The 15,319-nt window shown below is 55.5% G+C and overlaps 1 protein-coding gene across 1 annotated transcript in view; it reads left to right on the top strand.

The window, feature by feature from the left end:
- The first annotated feature begins 13,321 nt into the window (after nucleotides 1-13,321).
- The window catches only part of tctn1 (tectonic family member 1), an 86,349-nt gene continuing 84,351 nt past the window's right edge, over nucleotides 13,322-15,319 (top strand). Inside the window, exons 1-2 of the mRNA XM_079249646.1 lie at nucleotides 13,322-13,875; nucleotides 14,770-14,887. Coding sequence (XP_079105772.1) covers nucleotides 13,524-13,875; nucleotides 14,770-14,887 — 470 coding nt within the window. The 5' untranslated portion in view covers nucleotides 13,322-13,523. The remainder of the gene's footprint in view (nucleotides 13,876-14,769; nucleotides 14,888-15,319) is intronic.

Raw genomic sequence — 15,319 nt, 5'->3', positions numbered from 1 at the left:
AGAAAGGGTCTGGGTCGGTCCAGCAGTAGAAAGGGTCTGGGTCGGTCCAGCAGTAGAAAGGGTCTGGGTCGGTCCAGCGGTAGAGAGGGTCTGGGTCGGTCCAGCGGTAGAAAGGGTCTGGGTCGGTCCAGCGGTAGAAAGGGTCTGGGTCGGTCCAACCGTATAAAGGGTCTGGGTCGGTCCAGCAGGAGAAAGGGTCTGGGTCGGTTAAGCGGTAGAAAGGGTCTGGGTCGGTTAAGCGGTAGAAAGGGTCTGGGTCGGTCCAGCGGTAGAAAGGGTCTGGGTCGGTCCAACCGTATAAAGGGTCTGGGTAAGTCCAGCGGTAGAAAGGGTCTGGGTCGGTCCAGCAGTAGAAAGGGTCTGGGTCGCTCCAGCAGGAGAAAGGGTCTGGGTCGGTTAAGCGGTAGAAAGGGTCTGGGTCGCTCCAGCAGTAGAAAGGGTCTGGGTCGGTCCAGCAGGAGAAAGGGTCTGGGTCGCTCCAGCAGTAGAAAGGGTCTGGGTCGCTCCAGCGGTAGAAAGGGTCTGGGTCGCTCCAGCGGTAGAAAGGGTCTGGGTCAGTCCAACCGTATAAAGGGTCTGGGTCGGTCCAGCAGTAGAAAGGGTCTGGGTCAGTCCAGCAGTAGAAAGGGTCTGGGTCGCTCCAGCGGTAGAAAGGGTCTGGGTCGCTCCAGCGGTAGAAAGGGTCTGGGTCAGTCCAACCGTATAAAGGGTCTGGGTCGGTCCAGCGGTAGAAAGGGTCTGGGTCAGTCCAGCGGGTCTGGGTCGGTCCAGCGGTAGAAAGGGTCTGGGTCGGTTCAGCGGTAGAAAGGGTCTGGGTCGGTCCACCAGTAGAAAGGGTCTGGGTCAGTCCAGCAGTAGAAAGGGTCTGGGTCAGTCCAGCAGTAGAAAGGGTCTGGGTCGCTCCAGCGGTAGAAAGGGTCTGGGTCGGTCTAGCGGTAGAAAGGGTCTGGGTCAGTCCAGCGGGTCTGGGTCGGTCCAGCAGTAGAAAGGGTCTGGGTTGGTTCAGCGGTAAAAGGGTCTGGGTCGGTCCAGCGGGTCTGGGTCAGTCCAGCGCTAGAAATGGTTTGGGTCGGTCCAGCAGTAGAAAGGGTCTGGGTCGGTCCAGCAGAAGAAAGGGTCTGGGTCGGTCCAGCGCTAGAAATGGTTTGGGTCGGTCCAGCAGTTGAAAGGGTCTGGGTCGGTCCAGCAGGAGAAAGGGTCTGGGTCGCTCCAGCAGTAGAAAGGGTCTGGGTCAGTCCAGCAGTAGAAAGGGTCTGGGTCGCTCCAGCAGTAGAAAGGGTCTGGGTCGGTTAAGCGGTAGAAAGGGTCTGGGTCGGTCCAGCAGGAGAAAGGGTCTGGGTCGGTCCAGCTGTAGAAAGGGTCTGGGTCAGTCCACCAGTAGAAAGGGTCTGGGTCGGTCCAGCAGTAGAAAGGGTCTGGGTCAGTCCAGCAGTAGAAAGGGTCTGGGTCAGTCCAGCAGTAGAAAGGGTCTGGGTCGGTCCAGCAGTAGAAAGGGTCTGGGTCGGTCCAGCAGTAGAAAGGATCTGGGTCGGTCCAGCAGTAGAAAGGGTCTGGGTCGGTCCAGCAGTAGAAAGGGTCTGGGTCGGTCCAGCAGTAGAAAGGGTCTGGGTCAGTCCAGCAGTAGAAAGGGTCTGGGTCAGTCCAGCAGTAGAAAGGGTCTGGGTCAGTCCAGCAGTAGAAAGGGTCTGGGTCAGTCCAGCGGTATAAAGGGTCTGGGTCGGTCCAGCTGTGAAAAGGGTCTGGGTCGGTCCAGCAGTAGAAAGGGTCTGGGACGATCTAGGAGTAGAAAGGGTCTGGGTCAGTCCAGCGGGTCTGGGTCGGTCCAGCGGTAGAAAGGGTCTGGGTCGGTCTAGCGGTAGAAAGGGTCTGGGTCGGTCCAGCAGTAGAAAGGGTCTGGGTCAGTCCAGCGGTAGAAAGGGTATGGGTCGGTCCAGCGGTAGAAAGGGTCTGGGTCGGTCCAGCGGTAGAAAGGGTCTGGGTCGGTCCACCAGTAGAAAGGGTCTGGGTCGGTCCAGCGGTAGAAAGGGTCTGGGTCGGTCCAGCGGTAGAAAGGGTCTGGGTCGGTCCAGTGGTAGAAAAGGTCTGGGTCGGTCCAGCGGGTCTGGGTCAGTCCAGCGGTAGAAAGGGTATGGGTCGGTTCAGCGGTAGAAAGGGTTTGGGTCGGTCCAGCGGGTCTGGGTCGGTCCAGCGGTAGAAAAGGGTTTGGGTCGGTCCAGCGGGTCTGGGTCAGTCCAGCGGTAGAAAGGGTTTGGGTCGGTCCAGCAGTAGAAAGGGTCTGGGTCGGTCCAGCGGGTCTGGGTCGGTCCAGCAGTAGAAAGGGTCTGGGTCGGTGCAGCAGTAGAAAGGGTCTGGGTCGGTCCAGCGGGTCTGGGTCAGTCCAGCGGTAGAAAGGGTCTGGGTCGGTCCAGCGGGTCTGGGTCAGTCCAGCGGTAGAAAGGGTCTGGATCGGTCCAGCAGTAGAAACGGTCTGGGTCGGTCCACCAGTAGAAAGGGTCTGGGTCGGTCCAGCGGGTCTGGGTCAGTCCAGCGGTAGAAAGGGTCTGGATCGGTCCACCAGTAGAAAGGGTCTGGGTCAGTCCAGCGGTAGAAAGGGTCTGGGTCGGTTCAGCGGTAGAAAGGGTCTGGGTCGGTCCAGCGGTAGAAAGGGTCTGGGTCGGTCCAGCGGTAGAAAGGGTCTGGGTCGGTCCAGCGGTAGAAAGGGTCTGGGTCGGTCCAGCAGTAGAAAGGGTCTGGGTCGGTCCAGCAGTAGAAAGGGTCTGGGTCGGTCCAGCGGTAGAAAGGGTCTGGGTCGGTCCAGCGGTAGAAAGGGTCTGGGTCGGTCCAGCAGTAGAAAGGGTCTGGGTCGGTCCAGCTGTAGAAAGGGTCTGGGTCGGTCCAGCGGTAGAAAGGGTCTGGGTCGGTCCAGCTGTAGAAAGGGTCTGGGTCAGTCCAGCGGTAGAACGGGTCTGGGTCGGTCCAGATGTAGAAAGGGTCTGGGTCGGTCCAGCAGTAGAAAGGGTCTGGGTCGGTCCAGCAGTAGAAAGGGTCTGGGTCATTCCAGCTGTAGAAAGGGTCTGGGTCGGTCCAGCGGTAGAAAGGGTCTGGGTCGGTCCAGCGGTAGAAAGGGTCTGGGTCAGTCCAGCGGTAGAACGGGTCTGGGTCGGTCTAGCGGTAGAAAGGGTCTGGGTCAGTCCAGCAGTAGAAAGGGTCTGGGTCGGTCTAGCGGTAGAAAGGGTCTGGGTCAGTCCAGCGGTAGAACGGGTCTGGGTCGGTCCAGCGGTAGAAAGGGTCTGGGTCAGTCTAGCTGTAGAAAGGTTCTGGGAAAGTCCAGCAGCAGGAAGGGTCTGGGTCAGTCCAGCAGGAGGAAGGGTCTGGGTCGGTCCAGCGGGTCTGGGTCAGTCCAGCGGTAGAACGGGTCTGGGTCGGTCCAGCGGTAGAAAGGGTCTGGGAAAGTCCAGCAGTAGAAAGGGTCTGGGTCGGTCCAGCGGTAGAAAGGGTCTGGGAAAGTCCAGCAGTAGAAAGGGTCTGGGTCAGTCCAGCGGTAGAACGGGTCTGGGTCGGTCCAGCGGTAGAAAGGGTCTGGGAAAGTCCAGCAGTAGAAAGGGTCTGGGTCGGTGCAGCGGTAGAAAGGGTCTGGGTCGGTCCAGCGGTAGAAAGGGTCTGGGTCGGTCCAGCAGTAGAAAGGGTCTGGGTCGGTCCAGCTGTAGAAAGGGTCTGGGTCGGTCCAGCGGTAGAAAGGGTCTGGGTCGGTCCAGCTGTAGAAAGGGTCTGGGTCAGTCCAGCGGTAGAACGGGTCTGGGTCGGTCCAGATGTAGAAAGGGTCTGGGTCGGTCCAGCAGTAGAAAGGGTCTGGGTCGGTCCAGCAGTAGAAAGGGTCTGGGTCATTCCAGCTGTAGAAAGGGTCTGGGTCGGTCCAGCGGTAGAAAGGGTCTGGGTCGGTCCAGCGGTAGAAAGGGTCTGGGTCAGTCCAGCGGTAGAACGGGTCTGGGTCGGTCTAGCGGTAGAAAGGGTCTGGGTCAGTCCAGCAGTAGAAAGGGTCTGGGTCGGTCTAGCGGTAGAAAGGGTCTGGGTCAGTCCAGCGGTAGAACGGGTCTGGGTCGGTCCAGCGGTAGAAAGGGTCTGGGTCAGTCTAGCTGTAGAAAGGTTCTGGGAAAGTCCAGCAGCAGGAAGGGTCTGGGTCAGTCCAGCAGGAGGAAGGGTCTGGGTCGGTCCAGCGGGTCTGGGTCAGTCCAGCGGTAGAACGGGTCTGGGTCGGTCCAGCGGTAGAAAGGGTCTGGGAAAGTCCAGCAGCAGGAAGGGTCTGGGTCGGTTCAGCAGTAGAAAGGGTCTGGGTCAGTCCAGCAGTAGAAAGGGTCTGGGTCGGTCCAGCAGTAGAAAGGGTCTGGGTCGGTCCAACCGTATAAAGGGTCTGGGTCGGTCCAGGTGGTCTGGGTCAGTCCAGCAGTATAAAGGGTCTGGGACGATCTAGGAGTAGAAAGGGTCTGGGTCAGTCCAGCGGGTCTGGGTCGGTCAAACGGTAGAAAGGGTCTGGGTCGGTCCAGCAGTAGAAAGGGTCTGGGTCGGTCCAGCAGTAGAAAGGGTCTGGGTCGGTCCAGCAGTAGAAAGGGTCTGGGTCGGTCCAACCGTATAAAGGGTCTGGGTCGGTCCAGGTGGTCTGGGTCAGTCCAGCAGTATAAAGGGTCTGGGACGATCTAGGAGTAGAAAGGGTCTGGGTCAGTCCAGCGGGTCTGGGTCGGTCAAACGGTAGAAAGGGTCTGGGTCGGTCCAGCAGTAGAAAGGGTCTGGGTCGGTCCAGCAGTAGAAAGGGTCTGGGTCAGTCCAGCAGTAGAAAGGGTCTGGGTCGGTCCAGCAGTAGAAAGGGTCTGGGTCGGTCCAACCGTATAAAGGGTCTGGGTCGGTCCAGGTGGTCTGGGTCGGTCAAACGGTAGAAAGGGTCTGGGTCGGTCCAGCGGTAGAAAGGGTCTGGGTCGGTTCAGCGGTAGAAAGGGTCTGGGTCGGTCCAGCAGTAGAAAGGGTCTGGGTCGGTTCAGCGGGTCTGGGTCAGTCCAGCGGTAGAAAGGGTCTGGGTCGGTCCAACAGTATAAAGGGTCTGGGTCAGTCCAGCAGTATAAAGGGTCTGGGTCGGTCCAGCGGTAGAAAAGGTCTGGGTCGGTCCAGCAGTAGAAAGGGTCTGGGTCGGTCCAGCAGTAGAAAGGGTCTGGGTCGGTCCAGAGGTAGAAAAGGTCTGGGTCGGTCCAGCAGTAGAAAGGGTCTGGGTCGGTCCAGAGGTAGAAAAGGTCTGGGTCGGTCCAGCTGTAGAAAGGGTCTGGGTCGGTCCAGCGGGTCTGGGTCAGTCCAGCGGTAGAAAGGGTCTGGGTCGGTCCAGCAGTAGAAAGGGTCTGGGTCGGTCCAGAGGTAGAAAGGGTCTGGGTCGGTCCAGCAGTAGAAAGGGTCTGGGTCGGTCCAGGAGTAGAAAGGGTCTGGGTCGGTCCAGATGGTCTGGGTCAGTCCAGCAGTGGAAAGGGTTTGGGTCAGTCCAAAAGGAGAAAGGGTCTGGGTCGGTCCAGCAGTAGAAAGGGTCTGGGTCGGTCCAGATGGTCTGGGTCAGTCCAGCAGTAGAAAGGGTCTGGGTCGGTCCAGATGGTCTGGGTCGGTCCAGCAGTAGAAAGGGTCTGGGTCGGTCCAGCAGTAGAAAGAGTCTGGGTCGGTCCAGCAGTAGAAAGGGTCTGGGTCGGTCCAGCAGTAGAAAGGGTCTGGGTCGCTCCAGCGGTAGAAAGGGTCTGGGTCGGTCTACCAGTAGAAAGGGTCTGGGTCGGTCTAGCGGTAGAAAGGGTCTGGGTCAGTCCAGCGGGTCTGGGTCGGTCCAGCAGTAGAAAGGGTCTGGGTTGGTTCAGCGGTAAAAGGGTCTGGGTCGGTCCAGCGGGTCTGGGTCAGTCCAGCGCTAGAAATGGTTTGGGTCGGTCCAGCAGTAGAAAGGGTCTGGGTCGGTCCAGCAGAAGAAAGGGTCTGGGTCGGTTCAGCGGTAGAAAGGGTCTGGGTCGGTCCAGCGGGTCTGGGTCAGTCCAGCGCTAGAAATGGTTTGGGTCGGTCCAGCAGTTGAAAGGGTCTGGGTCGGTCCAGCAGGAGAAAGGGTCTGGGTCGCTCCAGCAGTAGAAAGGGTCTGGGTCAGTCCAGCGGTAGAAAGGGTCTGGGTCAGTCCAGCAGTAGAAAGGGTCTGGGTCGCTCCAGCAGTAGAAAGGGTCTGGGTCGGTTAAGCGGTAGAAAGGGTCTGGGTCGGTCCAGCAGGAGAAAGGGTCTGGGTCGGTCCAGCTGTAGAAAGGGTCTGGGTCAGTCCACCAGTAGAAAGGGTCTGGGTCGGTCCAGCAGTAGAAAGGGTCTGGGTCAGTCCAGCAGTAGAAAGGGTCTGGGTCGGTCCAGCAGTAGAAAGGGTCTGGGTCGGTCCAGCAGTAGAAAGGGTCTGGGTCGGTCCAGCAGTAGAAAGGATCTGGGTCGGTCCAGCAGTAGAAAGGGTCTGGGTCGGTCCAGCAGTAGAAAGGGTCTGGGTCGGTCCAGCAGTAGAAAGGGTCTGGGTCAGTCCAGCAGTAGAAAGGGTCTGGGTCAGTCCAGCAGTAGAAAGGGTCTGGGTCAGTCCAGCAGTAGAAAGGGTCTGGGTCAGTCCAGCAGTAGAAAGGGTCTGGGTCAGTCCAGCGGTATAAAGGGTCTGGGTCGGTCCAGCTGTGAAAAGGGTCTGGGTCGGTCCAGCAGTAGAAAGGGTCTGGGACGATCTAGGAGTAGAAAGGGTCTGGGTCAGTCCAGCGGGTCTGGGTCGGTCCAGCGGTAGAAAGGGTCTGGGTCGGTCCAGCAGTAGAAAGGGTCTGGGTCGGTTCAGCGGTAGAAAGGGTCTGGGTCGGTCTAGCGGTAGAAAGGGTCTGGGTCGGTCCAGCAGTAGAAAGGGTCTGGGTCGGTTCAGCGGGTCTGGGTCAGTCCAGCGGTAGAAAGGGTATGGGTCGGTCCAGCGGTAGAAAGGGTCTGGGTCGGTCCAGCGGTAGAAAGGGTCTGGGTCGGTCCAGTGGTAGAAAAGGTCTGGGTCGGTCCAGCGGGTCTGGGTCAGTCCAGCGGTAGAAAGGGTATGGGTCGGTTCAGCGGTAGAAAGGGTTTGGGTCGGTCCAGCGGGTCTGGGTCGGTCCAGCGGTAGAAAAGGGTTTGGGTCGGTCCAGCGGGTCTGGGTCAGTCCAGCGGTAGAAAGGGTTTGGGTCGGTCCAGCAGTAGAAAGGGTCTGGGTCGGTCCAGCGGGTCTGGGTCGGTCCAGCAGTAGAAAGGGTCTGGGTCGGTGCAGCAGTAGAAAGGGTCTGGGTCGGTCCAGCGGGTCTGGGTCAGTCCAGCGGTAGAAAGGGTCTGGGTCGGTCCAGCGGGTCTGGGTCAGTCCAGCGGTAGAAAGGGTCTGGATCGGTCCAGCAGTAGAAACGGTCTGGATCGGTCCACCAGTAGAAAGGGTCTGGGTCGGTCCAGCGGTAGAAAGGGTCTGGGTCGGTTCAGCGGTAGAAAGGGTCTGGGTCGGTCCAGCGGTAGAAAGGGTCTGGGTCGGTCCAGCGGTAGAAAGGGTCTGGGTCGGTCCAGCGGTAGAAAGGGTCTGGGTCGGTCCAGCAGTAGAAAGGGTCTGGGTCGGTCCAGCAGTAGAAAGGGTCTGGGTCAGTCCAGCGGTAGAAACGGTCTGGATCGGTCCACCAGTAGAAAGGGTCTGGGTCATTCCAGCTGTAGAAAGGGTCTGGGTCGGTCCAGCGGTAGAAAGGGTCTGGGTCGGTCCAGCTGTAGAAAGGGTCTGGGTCAGTCCAGCGGTAGAACGGGTCTGGGTCGGTCCAGATGTAGAAAGGGTCTGGGTCGGTCCAGCAGTAGAAAGGGTCTGGGTCGGTCCAGCAGTAGAAAGGGTCTGGGTCATTCCAGCTGTAGAAAGGGTCTGGGTCGGTCCAGCGGTAGAAAGGGTCTGGGTCGGTCCAGCGGTAGAAAGGGTCTGGGTCAGTCCAGCGGTAGAACGGGTCTGGGTCGGTCTAGCGGTAGAAAGGGTCTGGGTCAGTCCAGCAGTAGAAAGGGTCTGGGTCGGTCTAGCGGTAGAAAGGGTCTGGGTCAGTCCAGCGGTAGAACGGGTCTGGGTCGGTCCAGCGGTAGAAAGGGTCTGGGTCAGTCTAGCTGTAGAAAGGTTCTGGGAAAGTCCAGCAGCAGGAAGGGTCTGGGTCAGTCCAGCAGGAGGAAGGGTCTGGGCCAGTCGAGCGGGTCTGGGTCAGTCTAGCTGTAGAAAGGGTCTGGGTCAGTCCAGCAGTAGAAAGGGTCTGGGTCGGTCCAGCGGGTCTGGGTCAGTCCAGCGGTAGAACGGGTCTGGGTCGGTCCAGCGGTAGAAAGGGTCTGGGAAAGTCCAGCAGCAGGAAGGGTCTGGGTCAGTCCAGCAGGAGGAAGGGTCTGGGCCAGTCGAGCGGGTCTGGGTCGGTCCAGCAGCAGAAAGGGTCTGGGTCGGTTCAGCAGTAGAAAGGGTCTGGGTCAGTCCAGCAGTAGAAAGGGTCTGGGTCGGTCCAGCAGTAGAAAGGGTCTGGGTCGGTCCAACCGTATAAAGGGTCTGGGTCGGTCCAGGTGGTCTGGGTCAGTCCAGCAGTATAAAGGGTCTGGGACGATCTAGGAGTAGAAAGGGTCTGGGTCAGTCCAGCGGGTCTGGGTCGGTCAAACGGTAGAAAGGGTCTGGGTCGGTCCAGCAGTAGAAAGGGTCTGGGTCGGTCCAGCAGTAGAAAGGGTCTGGGTCGGTCCAGCAGTAGAAAGGGTCTGGGTCGGTCCAACCGTATAAAGGGTCTGGGTCGGTCCAGGTGGTCTGGGTCAGTCCAGCAGTATAAAGGGTCTGGGACGATCTAGGAGTAGAAAGGGTCTGGGTCAGTCCAGCGGGTCTGGGTCGGTCAAACGGTAGAAAGGGTCTGGGTCGGTCCAGCTGTAGAAAGGGTCTGGGTCGGTCCAGCAGTAGAAAGGGTCTGGGTCGGTCCAGCAGTAGAAAGGGTCTGGGTCAGTCCAGCAGTAGAAAGGGTCTGGGTCGGTCCAGCAGTTGAAAGCGTCTCGGTCGGTCCAACCGTATAAAGGGTCTGGGTCAGTCCAGCAGTATAAAGGGTCTGGGACGATCTAGGAGTAGAAAGGGTCTGGGTCGATCCAAAGGTAGAAAGGGTCTGGGTCGGTCCAGCGGTAGAAAGGGTCTGGGTCGGTTCAGCGGTAGAAAGGGTCTGTGTCGGTCCAGCAGAAGAAAAGGTCTGGGTCGGTCCAGCAGTAGAAAGGGTCTGGGTCGGTTCAGCGGGTCTGGGTCAGTCCAGCGGTAGAAAGGGTCTGGGTCGGTCCAACAGTATAAAGGGTCTGGGTCAGTCCAGCAGTATAAAGGGTCTGGGTCGGTCCAGCGGTAGAAAGGGTCTGGGTCGGTCCAGCAGTAGAAAGGGTCTGGGTCGGTCCAGCAGTAGAAAGGGTCTGGGTCGGTCCAGAGGTAGAAAAGGTCTGGGTCGGTCCAGCTGTAGAAAGGGTCTGGGTCGGTCCAGCGGGTCTGGGTCAGTCCAGCGGTAGAAAGGGTCTGGGTCGGTCCAGCAGTAGAAAGGGTCTGGGTCGGTCCAGAGGTAGAAAGGGTCTGGGTCGGTCCAGCAGTAGAAAGGGTCTGGGTCGGTCCAGGAGTAGAAAGGGTCTGGGTCGGTCCAGATGGTCTGGGTCAGTCCAAAAGGAGAAAGGGTCTGGGTCGGTCCAGCAGTAGAAAGGGTCTGGGTCGGTCCAGATGGTCTGGGTCAGTCCAGCAGTAGAAAGGGTCTGGGTCGGTCCAGATGGTCTGGGTCGGTCCAGCAGTAGAAAGGGTCTGGGTCGGTCCAGCAGTAGAAAGAGTCTGGGTCGGTCCAGCAGTAGAAAGGGTCTGGGTCGGTCCAGATGGTCTGGGTCGGTCCAGCAGTAGAAAGGGTCTGGGTCGGTCCAGCAGTAGAAAGGGTCTGGGTCGGTCCAGCAGTAGAAAGGGTCTGGGTCGGTCCAGCAGTAGTAACGGTCTGGGTCGGTCCAGCGGGTCTGGGTCAGTCCAGCAGTAGAAAGGGTCTGGGTCGGTCTAGATGGTCTGGGTCGGTTCAGCAGTAGAAAGGGTCTGGGTCAGTCCAGCAGTAGAAAGGGTCTGGGTCGGTCCAGATGGTCTGGGTCGGTCCAGCAGTAGAAAGGGTTTGGGTCGGTCCAGCGGGTCTGGGTCAGTCCAGCAGTATAAAGCGTCTTGGACGATCTAGGAGTAGAAAGGGTCTGGGTCGGTCCAGCGGTACACAGGGTCTGGGTCAGTCCAGCGGGTCTGGGTCGGTCCTCCATTAGAAAGGGTCTGGGTCAGGCCAGCGGCTCTGGGTCGTTCCAGCGGTAGAAAGGGTCTGGGTCTTTCCTCCATTAGAAAAGGGGGTCCGATACCCCCTACTCCCACTGGGTCCGACACCCCCTACTCCCACTGGGTCCAGTGCCCCCTACTCCCACTGGATCCGGTCCCTCCTACTCCCACTGGGTCCGGTACCGCCTACTCCCACTGGGTCCAGTACCGCCTACTCCCACTGGGTCCAGTACCGCCTACTCCCACTGGGTCCGGTACCGCCTACTCCCACTGGGTCCGGTCCCCCCTACTCCCACTGGCTCCAGTACCCCCTACTCCCACGGGGTCCAGTCCCCCCTACTCCCACTGGCTCCAGTCCCCCCTACTCCCACTGGGTCCAGTCCCCCCTAGTCCCACAGGGTCCGGTACCCCCTGCTCCCACTAGGTCCGGTCTCCCACTGGATCCGGTACCCCCTACTCCCACTGGGTCCGGTCCCCCCTACTCCCACTGGATCCGGTACCCCCTACTCCCACTGGATCCGGTACCCCCTACTCCCACTGGGTCCGATACCCCCTATTCCCACTGGGTCCGATACCCCCTACTCCCACTGGGTCCAGTGCCCCCTACTCCCACTGGATCCGGTCCCTCCTACTCCCACTGGGTCCGGTACCGCCTACTCCCACTGGGTCCGATACCCCCTACTCCCACTGGATCCGGTCCCTCCTACTCCCACTGGGTCCGGTACCGTCTACTACCACTGGGTCCGATACCCCCTACTCCCACTGTGTCCAGTGCCCCCTACTCCCACTGGATCCGGTCCCTCCTACTCCCACTGGGTCCGGTACCGCCTACTCCCACTGGGTCCGGTACCGCCTACTCCCACTGGGTCCGGTCCCCCCTACTCCCACTGGGTCCGGTACCGCCTACTCCCACTGGGTCCGGTCCCCCCTACTCCCACTGGGTGCGATACCCCCTACTCCCACTGGATCCGGTCCCTCCTACTCCCACTGGGTCCGGTACCGCCTACTCCCACTGGGTCCGATACCCCCTACTCCCACTGTGTCCAGTGCCCCCTACTCCCACTGTGTCCAGTGCCCCCTACTCCCACTGGATCCGGTCCCTCCTACTCCCACTGGGTCCGGTACCGCCTACTCCCACTGGGTCCGGTACCGCCTACTCCCACTGGGTCCGGTCCCCCCTACTCCCACTGGGTCCGGTCCCCCCTACTCCCACTGGGTCCGGTCCCTAAATGTGACTAAAATGTGACTAAAAACTAAAATGTGTCCATGTTATTTTTTAAAAACTTAAAGTCAGTTACAAATGCTCACTAATTTCCACAAAAGTTTAGAACTTTTGTGATAAAGGTTTTTTTCTAATTCACAAATATTGCAGTAATACACAAGGAAATGTTTTTTCTTTTCCACGAGCAAGTGACCAGAATTTTCCTCTAAATTTTTACATTTTTTCTTCAGTGAATAGTCTTCCGTACCCAACTCTGTTTTAACAAAACACTCATTTCAGTCATGAAACTGGGCCCAGTTACAGAATCTGCTGAATGATTCAGTTCTAGATTAACGTCCTGCTGACTTTTATCCACTAATTTCTCAGATTTCTTCTCTCATGTCAATTTACCTGTAGATTTTATCTGCAGGTATCTGATGATGCAGTCTTGAGTTTCTTTGTATTTCTTTGTATCTGTCGAAACAATAGTTTCATCCCACGATTCACAATCGGGAAGAGTTTCTGAGCTGCAGTACAAGTAAACTAAAGTCTGGGAGCATGAGGGCCGCCATGGTCTCACTTTCATGTTCTGTGTCGCCATCAAGTGGTCAAAATGCTTTGGGTTTAACGTCACTTTGCCAGACAGAGCGAGAAGGTCAAATATGCTTTAGTGTTTTGCATTAACTTGAACTGAACTATGCGTGCAAAAGTGCTTTGAGATGACTTTGTTGTGGCTTGTTCTGTATAAATAAAGCTCAGTTGAATGGAGTGAAATTGCATGCCCTGGCAGAGGGTGGCAGACATAGACATACATGCCTCAGTGTGCACTAGTGAGTGAACCAGCATCGCCGCCATATTGGATGGGTCGCCACCATATTGGATGGGTCTCCGCCATATTGGATGGGCCTCCGCCATATTGGATGGGCCTCCGCCATATTGGATGGGCCTCCGCCATATTGGATGGGTCTCCGCCATATTGGATGGGTCGCCACCATATTGGTTAGGTCTCAGCTTTTGAGTCTTGCTGCAGAGTCAACATAGTTTCTCCACATAATTGTTTTCTGGCGAACAACGCGTATATATTACACACAAACAAAACACTTTTCTACATAAATAATGTTAACACAGTGAATAATCCACTAAATGCAAATGATAAATTTTACTCCGATGAGGCATTTATGGAAAAGCATGATATTGATGCTTCACAAAGAGTTTTAGATGGTAGCATAATTACCTCCGCCAAGGAGGTTATGTTTTTACCGCCTTTATCTGTTTGTGTTCAAGATAACTTAAAAAGTTCTGGACAGATATTCATGGAATTTTCAGGACTTGTTGGAAACGGGAAAAGGAAGAACTGATTTAATTTTGGTGGTGATCCAGATCACCGTTTGGATCCAGGAACTTTTTAAAGGCCTTGGATGTTACCTACGTAACGGATGGTTACGCAGGTTTACACTCTCTGAGTGTTTTTCTGGGTAATTTCTGAATTGCACAGTTTTGATACAATACTTTATTTTCAGACTTTGTACAACTGTATCTCTATATTGATAAATTAATAAATGTAAATAAAAGAAAGAGTCAACCGTAATCAAGAGACAGCAGCAACTATTCCCGTATTTTGTTCAGCATACAGTTGCAATAACTGCCGAAATATTGAAAGCAGATTGTGTGGAATTACATTTTACAATAATTTAATATAAAATAATAATAGTTCAATAGCACAATAATAGACAATATAAAAACAGGTGAATCTGAATGCATCAATAAACAATCAAACATGTTAGTATCAGCTTTATTTATACATTATTTATATTGTAGCTACATTATGTCTGTTAAATAGCGTGAAAAAATTTTTTCGCACGTAGTTTTTAATGTTTTACAGTGATCTGTATCATAACAATATCTCTGCCCTTTGTAACAAACCAAACTTTGAGAAAAATCTGGTAAAATTCAGTGAAGTTATTGTTGTGGTTGGATCTACACCTTACAGATAAATGCATTGGAGGCGCATGGAGACTCATCCGAGATGGCGGCGCGATGAGACTCTACTTATATTATGTCTATGGTAGCAGTGCTAATGTAACACATGAAGAAGAGCGGGTGCCCAAAACAAACAAGAGAAGAAGAACCACAAACATGGCGTCTGTTTGGTCCACTTTCAGCTTTTTTTCTGTTTTTCTCTTGATTATTTCCGTTTCTGCAGACAGCCCGACAACAAGCAATTACTTTGATACGACTGCTCTGGACTACCAAAGTTTTACTTATAATGCTACAGATCATGATACCACCACAGACCCTCCAACGAGCCCGACACCGAACCCAGAGGAGCCTGTCCGCCACGCCGAGCCGCTGCCCGCCTCCAGCGGCCTCCTCACCCCGATGGCCGGAGGTAAACACCGGATCCTCCTCTTAGTGCTGTTCTAGAGACGGGGACATGTAGGACTACTCTACATGAACCCGTCAGAAAACGTAGTTCCAGAGACGGGGACGTGATTACCATACTTCTCTTAGTGATCATCCGCCCAGTCCGAATGACATTCCGATGGCCCTGCTGTAGATCCTGGTGGTGTGGATCAGTGAGTCGATGTCCCGCTCACTCTTGATGGATCTACATGGATGACACTCTTGATGTCATCCAGTTAGAGGATGTGGCTGATGGTGGTTCCATTCCTGGGTCGGTATCCATAGCCAGTCTTGTTGATGAATTGACTGAGGGGGTTTAGGGCCTTTACAGAACAGCAGCGGGGACAGGGCATGTCCTTGATATGTGCCACATTTGATGGAGACTTGTGCAATTGGCTTGAAGTTGGCCTCCAACGTGGTCTGCCACAGCCTCATAGAGTTTGCAACGAAGGCTCTTAGACTCTGTGTGTGTGGCAGCGAGTCGTAGGCTTACCGGTAGTCAATCCAGGAGCTGGTGTTTGGCTCCTCTAATACACAATGTGACCCCGCCCACACAATGTGACCCCGCCTACACAATGTGACCCCGCCCATACAATGTGACCCCGCCTACAAAATGTGACCCCCGCCCACACAATGTGACCCGCCTACACAAAGGCCAGGGACAGGCCAAAGAGACCCATCCTCTATCTTTCACCCTTTACCCACCTCCTTAAAAATTATTTTATTATTATATAGAAATTATTAAAAAATAATCAGCCGTTTTTTTCCCCAGCTTTTATAAAAGTAAAGTGAAATTTACTGTAAAAGCAATTTGTATCTGCTGTGTTTACATGACTGAATACTGCCATATTGCTGGATTATGATATGTGTGTTTGTTTAGTTGACAGGTTGTGTCCTTGTGATGACCACCAGGGTGTGTGTGATATGAACTGCTGCTGTGACAGAGAGTGTCAAGATGAGGTGTCCTTGTTTACAAGCTGCTCCGTCGGTTCTGTCAAGTAAGTATTGTTTAATATTATTATTTTTAGGATTATTTTTTTAAGGGGTTTAACAGTAGAAAATGGAGCAAATCACAGGGCCAGTGTTGCACAACTCGTGCCACTGGGAAAAGGATCAAACAGGAGGAACAGGACGATGTCAACTGCAGGAGGAGAATAATAACATCCACAACTGCAGACATGATGGGAGCATTTGCAGAGAGGCTGTGTGTGTGTACAGCCAACCACATGTCCAAACCATTCTTGGTTGCGTCGTCCGATGGCAGCACACTGTAGTATCTCTGACTTGCCATCTTGATTTTTTTTTTAAAGTACAAACTCTTCTCACATAGATATTACCTCATATTAGGTCTTTTTCTCTGAGGATTTCATGCCGGTTCGGAGGGTGTGCTGCAAGGAAGATTTTTCTGCATTTTTTTGGCTCTTTCAAGG

This window comes from Telmatherina bonti, assembly GCF_933228915.1.
Source record: "Telmatherina bonti genome assembly, chromosome: 12".
Lineage (NCBI taxonomy): Eukaryota > Metazoa > Chordata > Actinopteri > Atheriniformes > Telmatherinidae > Telmatherina > Telmatherina bonti.
The sequence above is the reverse complement of the archived record's forward strand: the minus strand, read 5'-3'. Positions and strand labels throughout refer to the sequence as shown.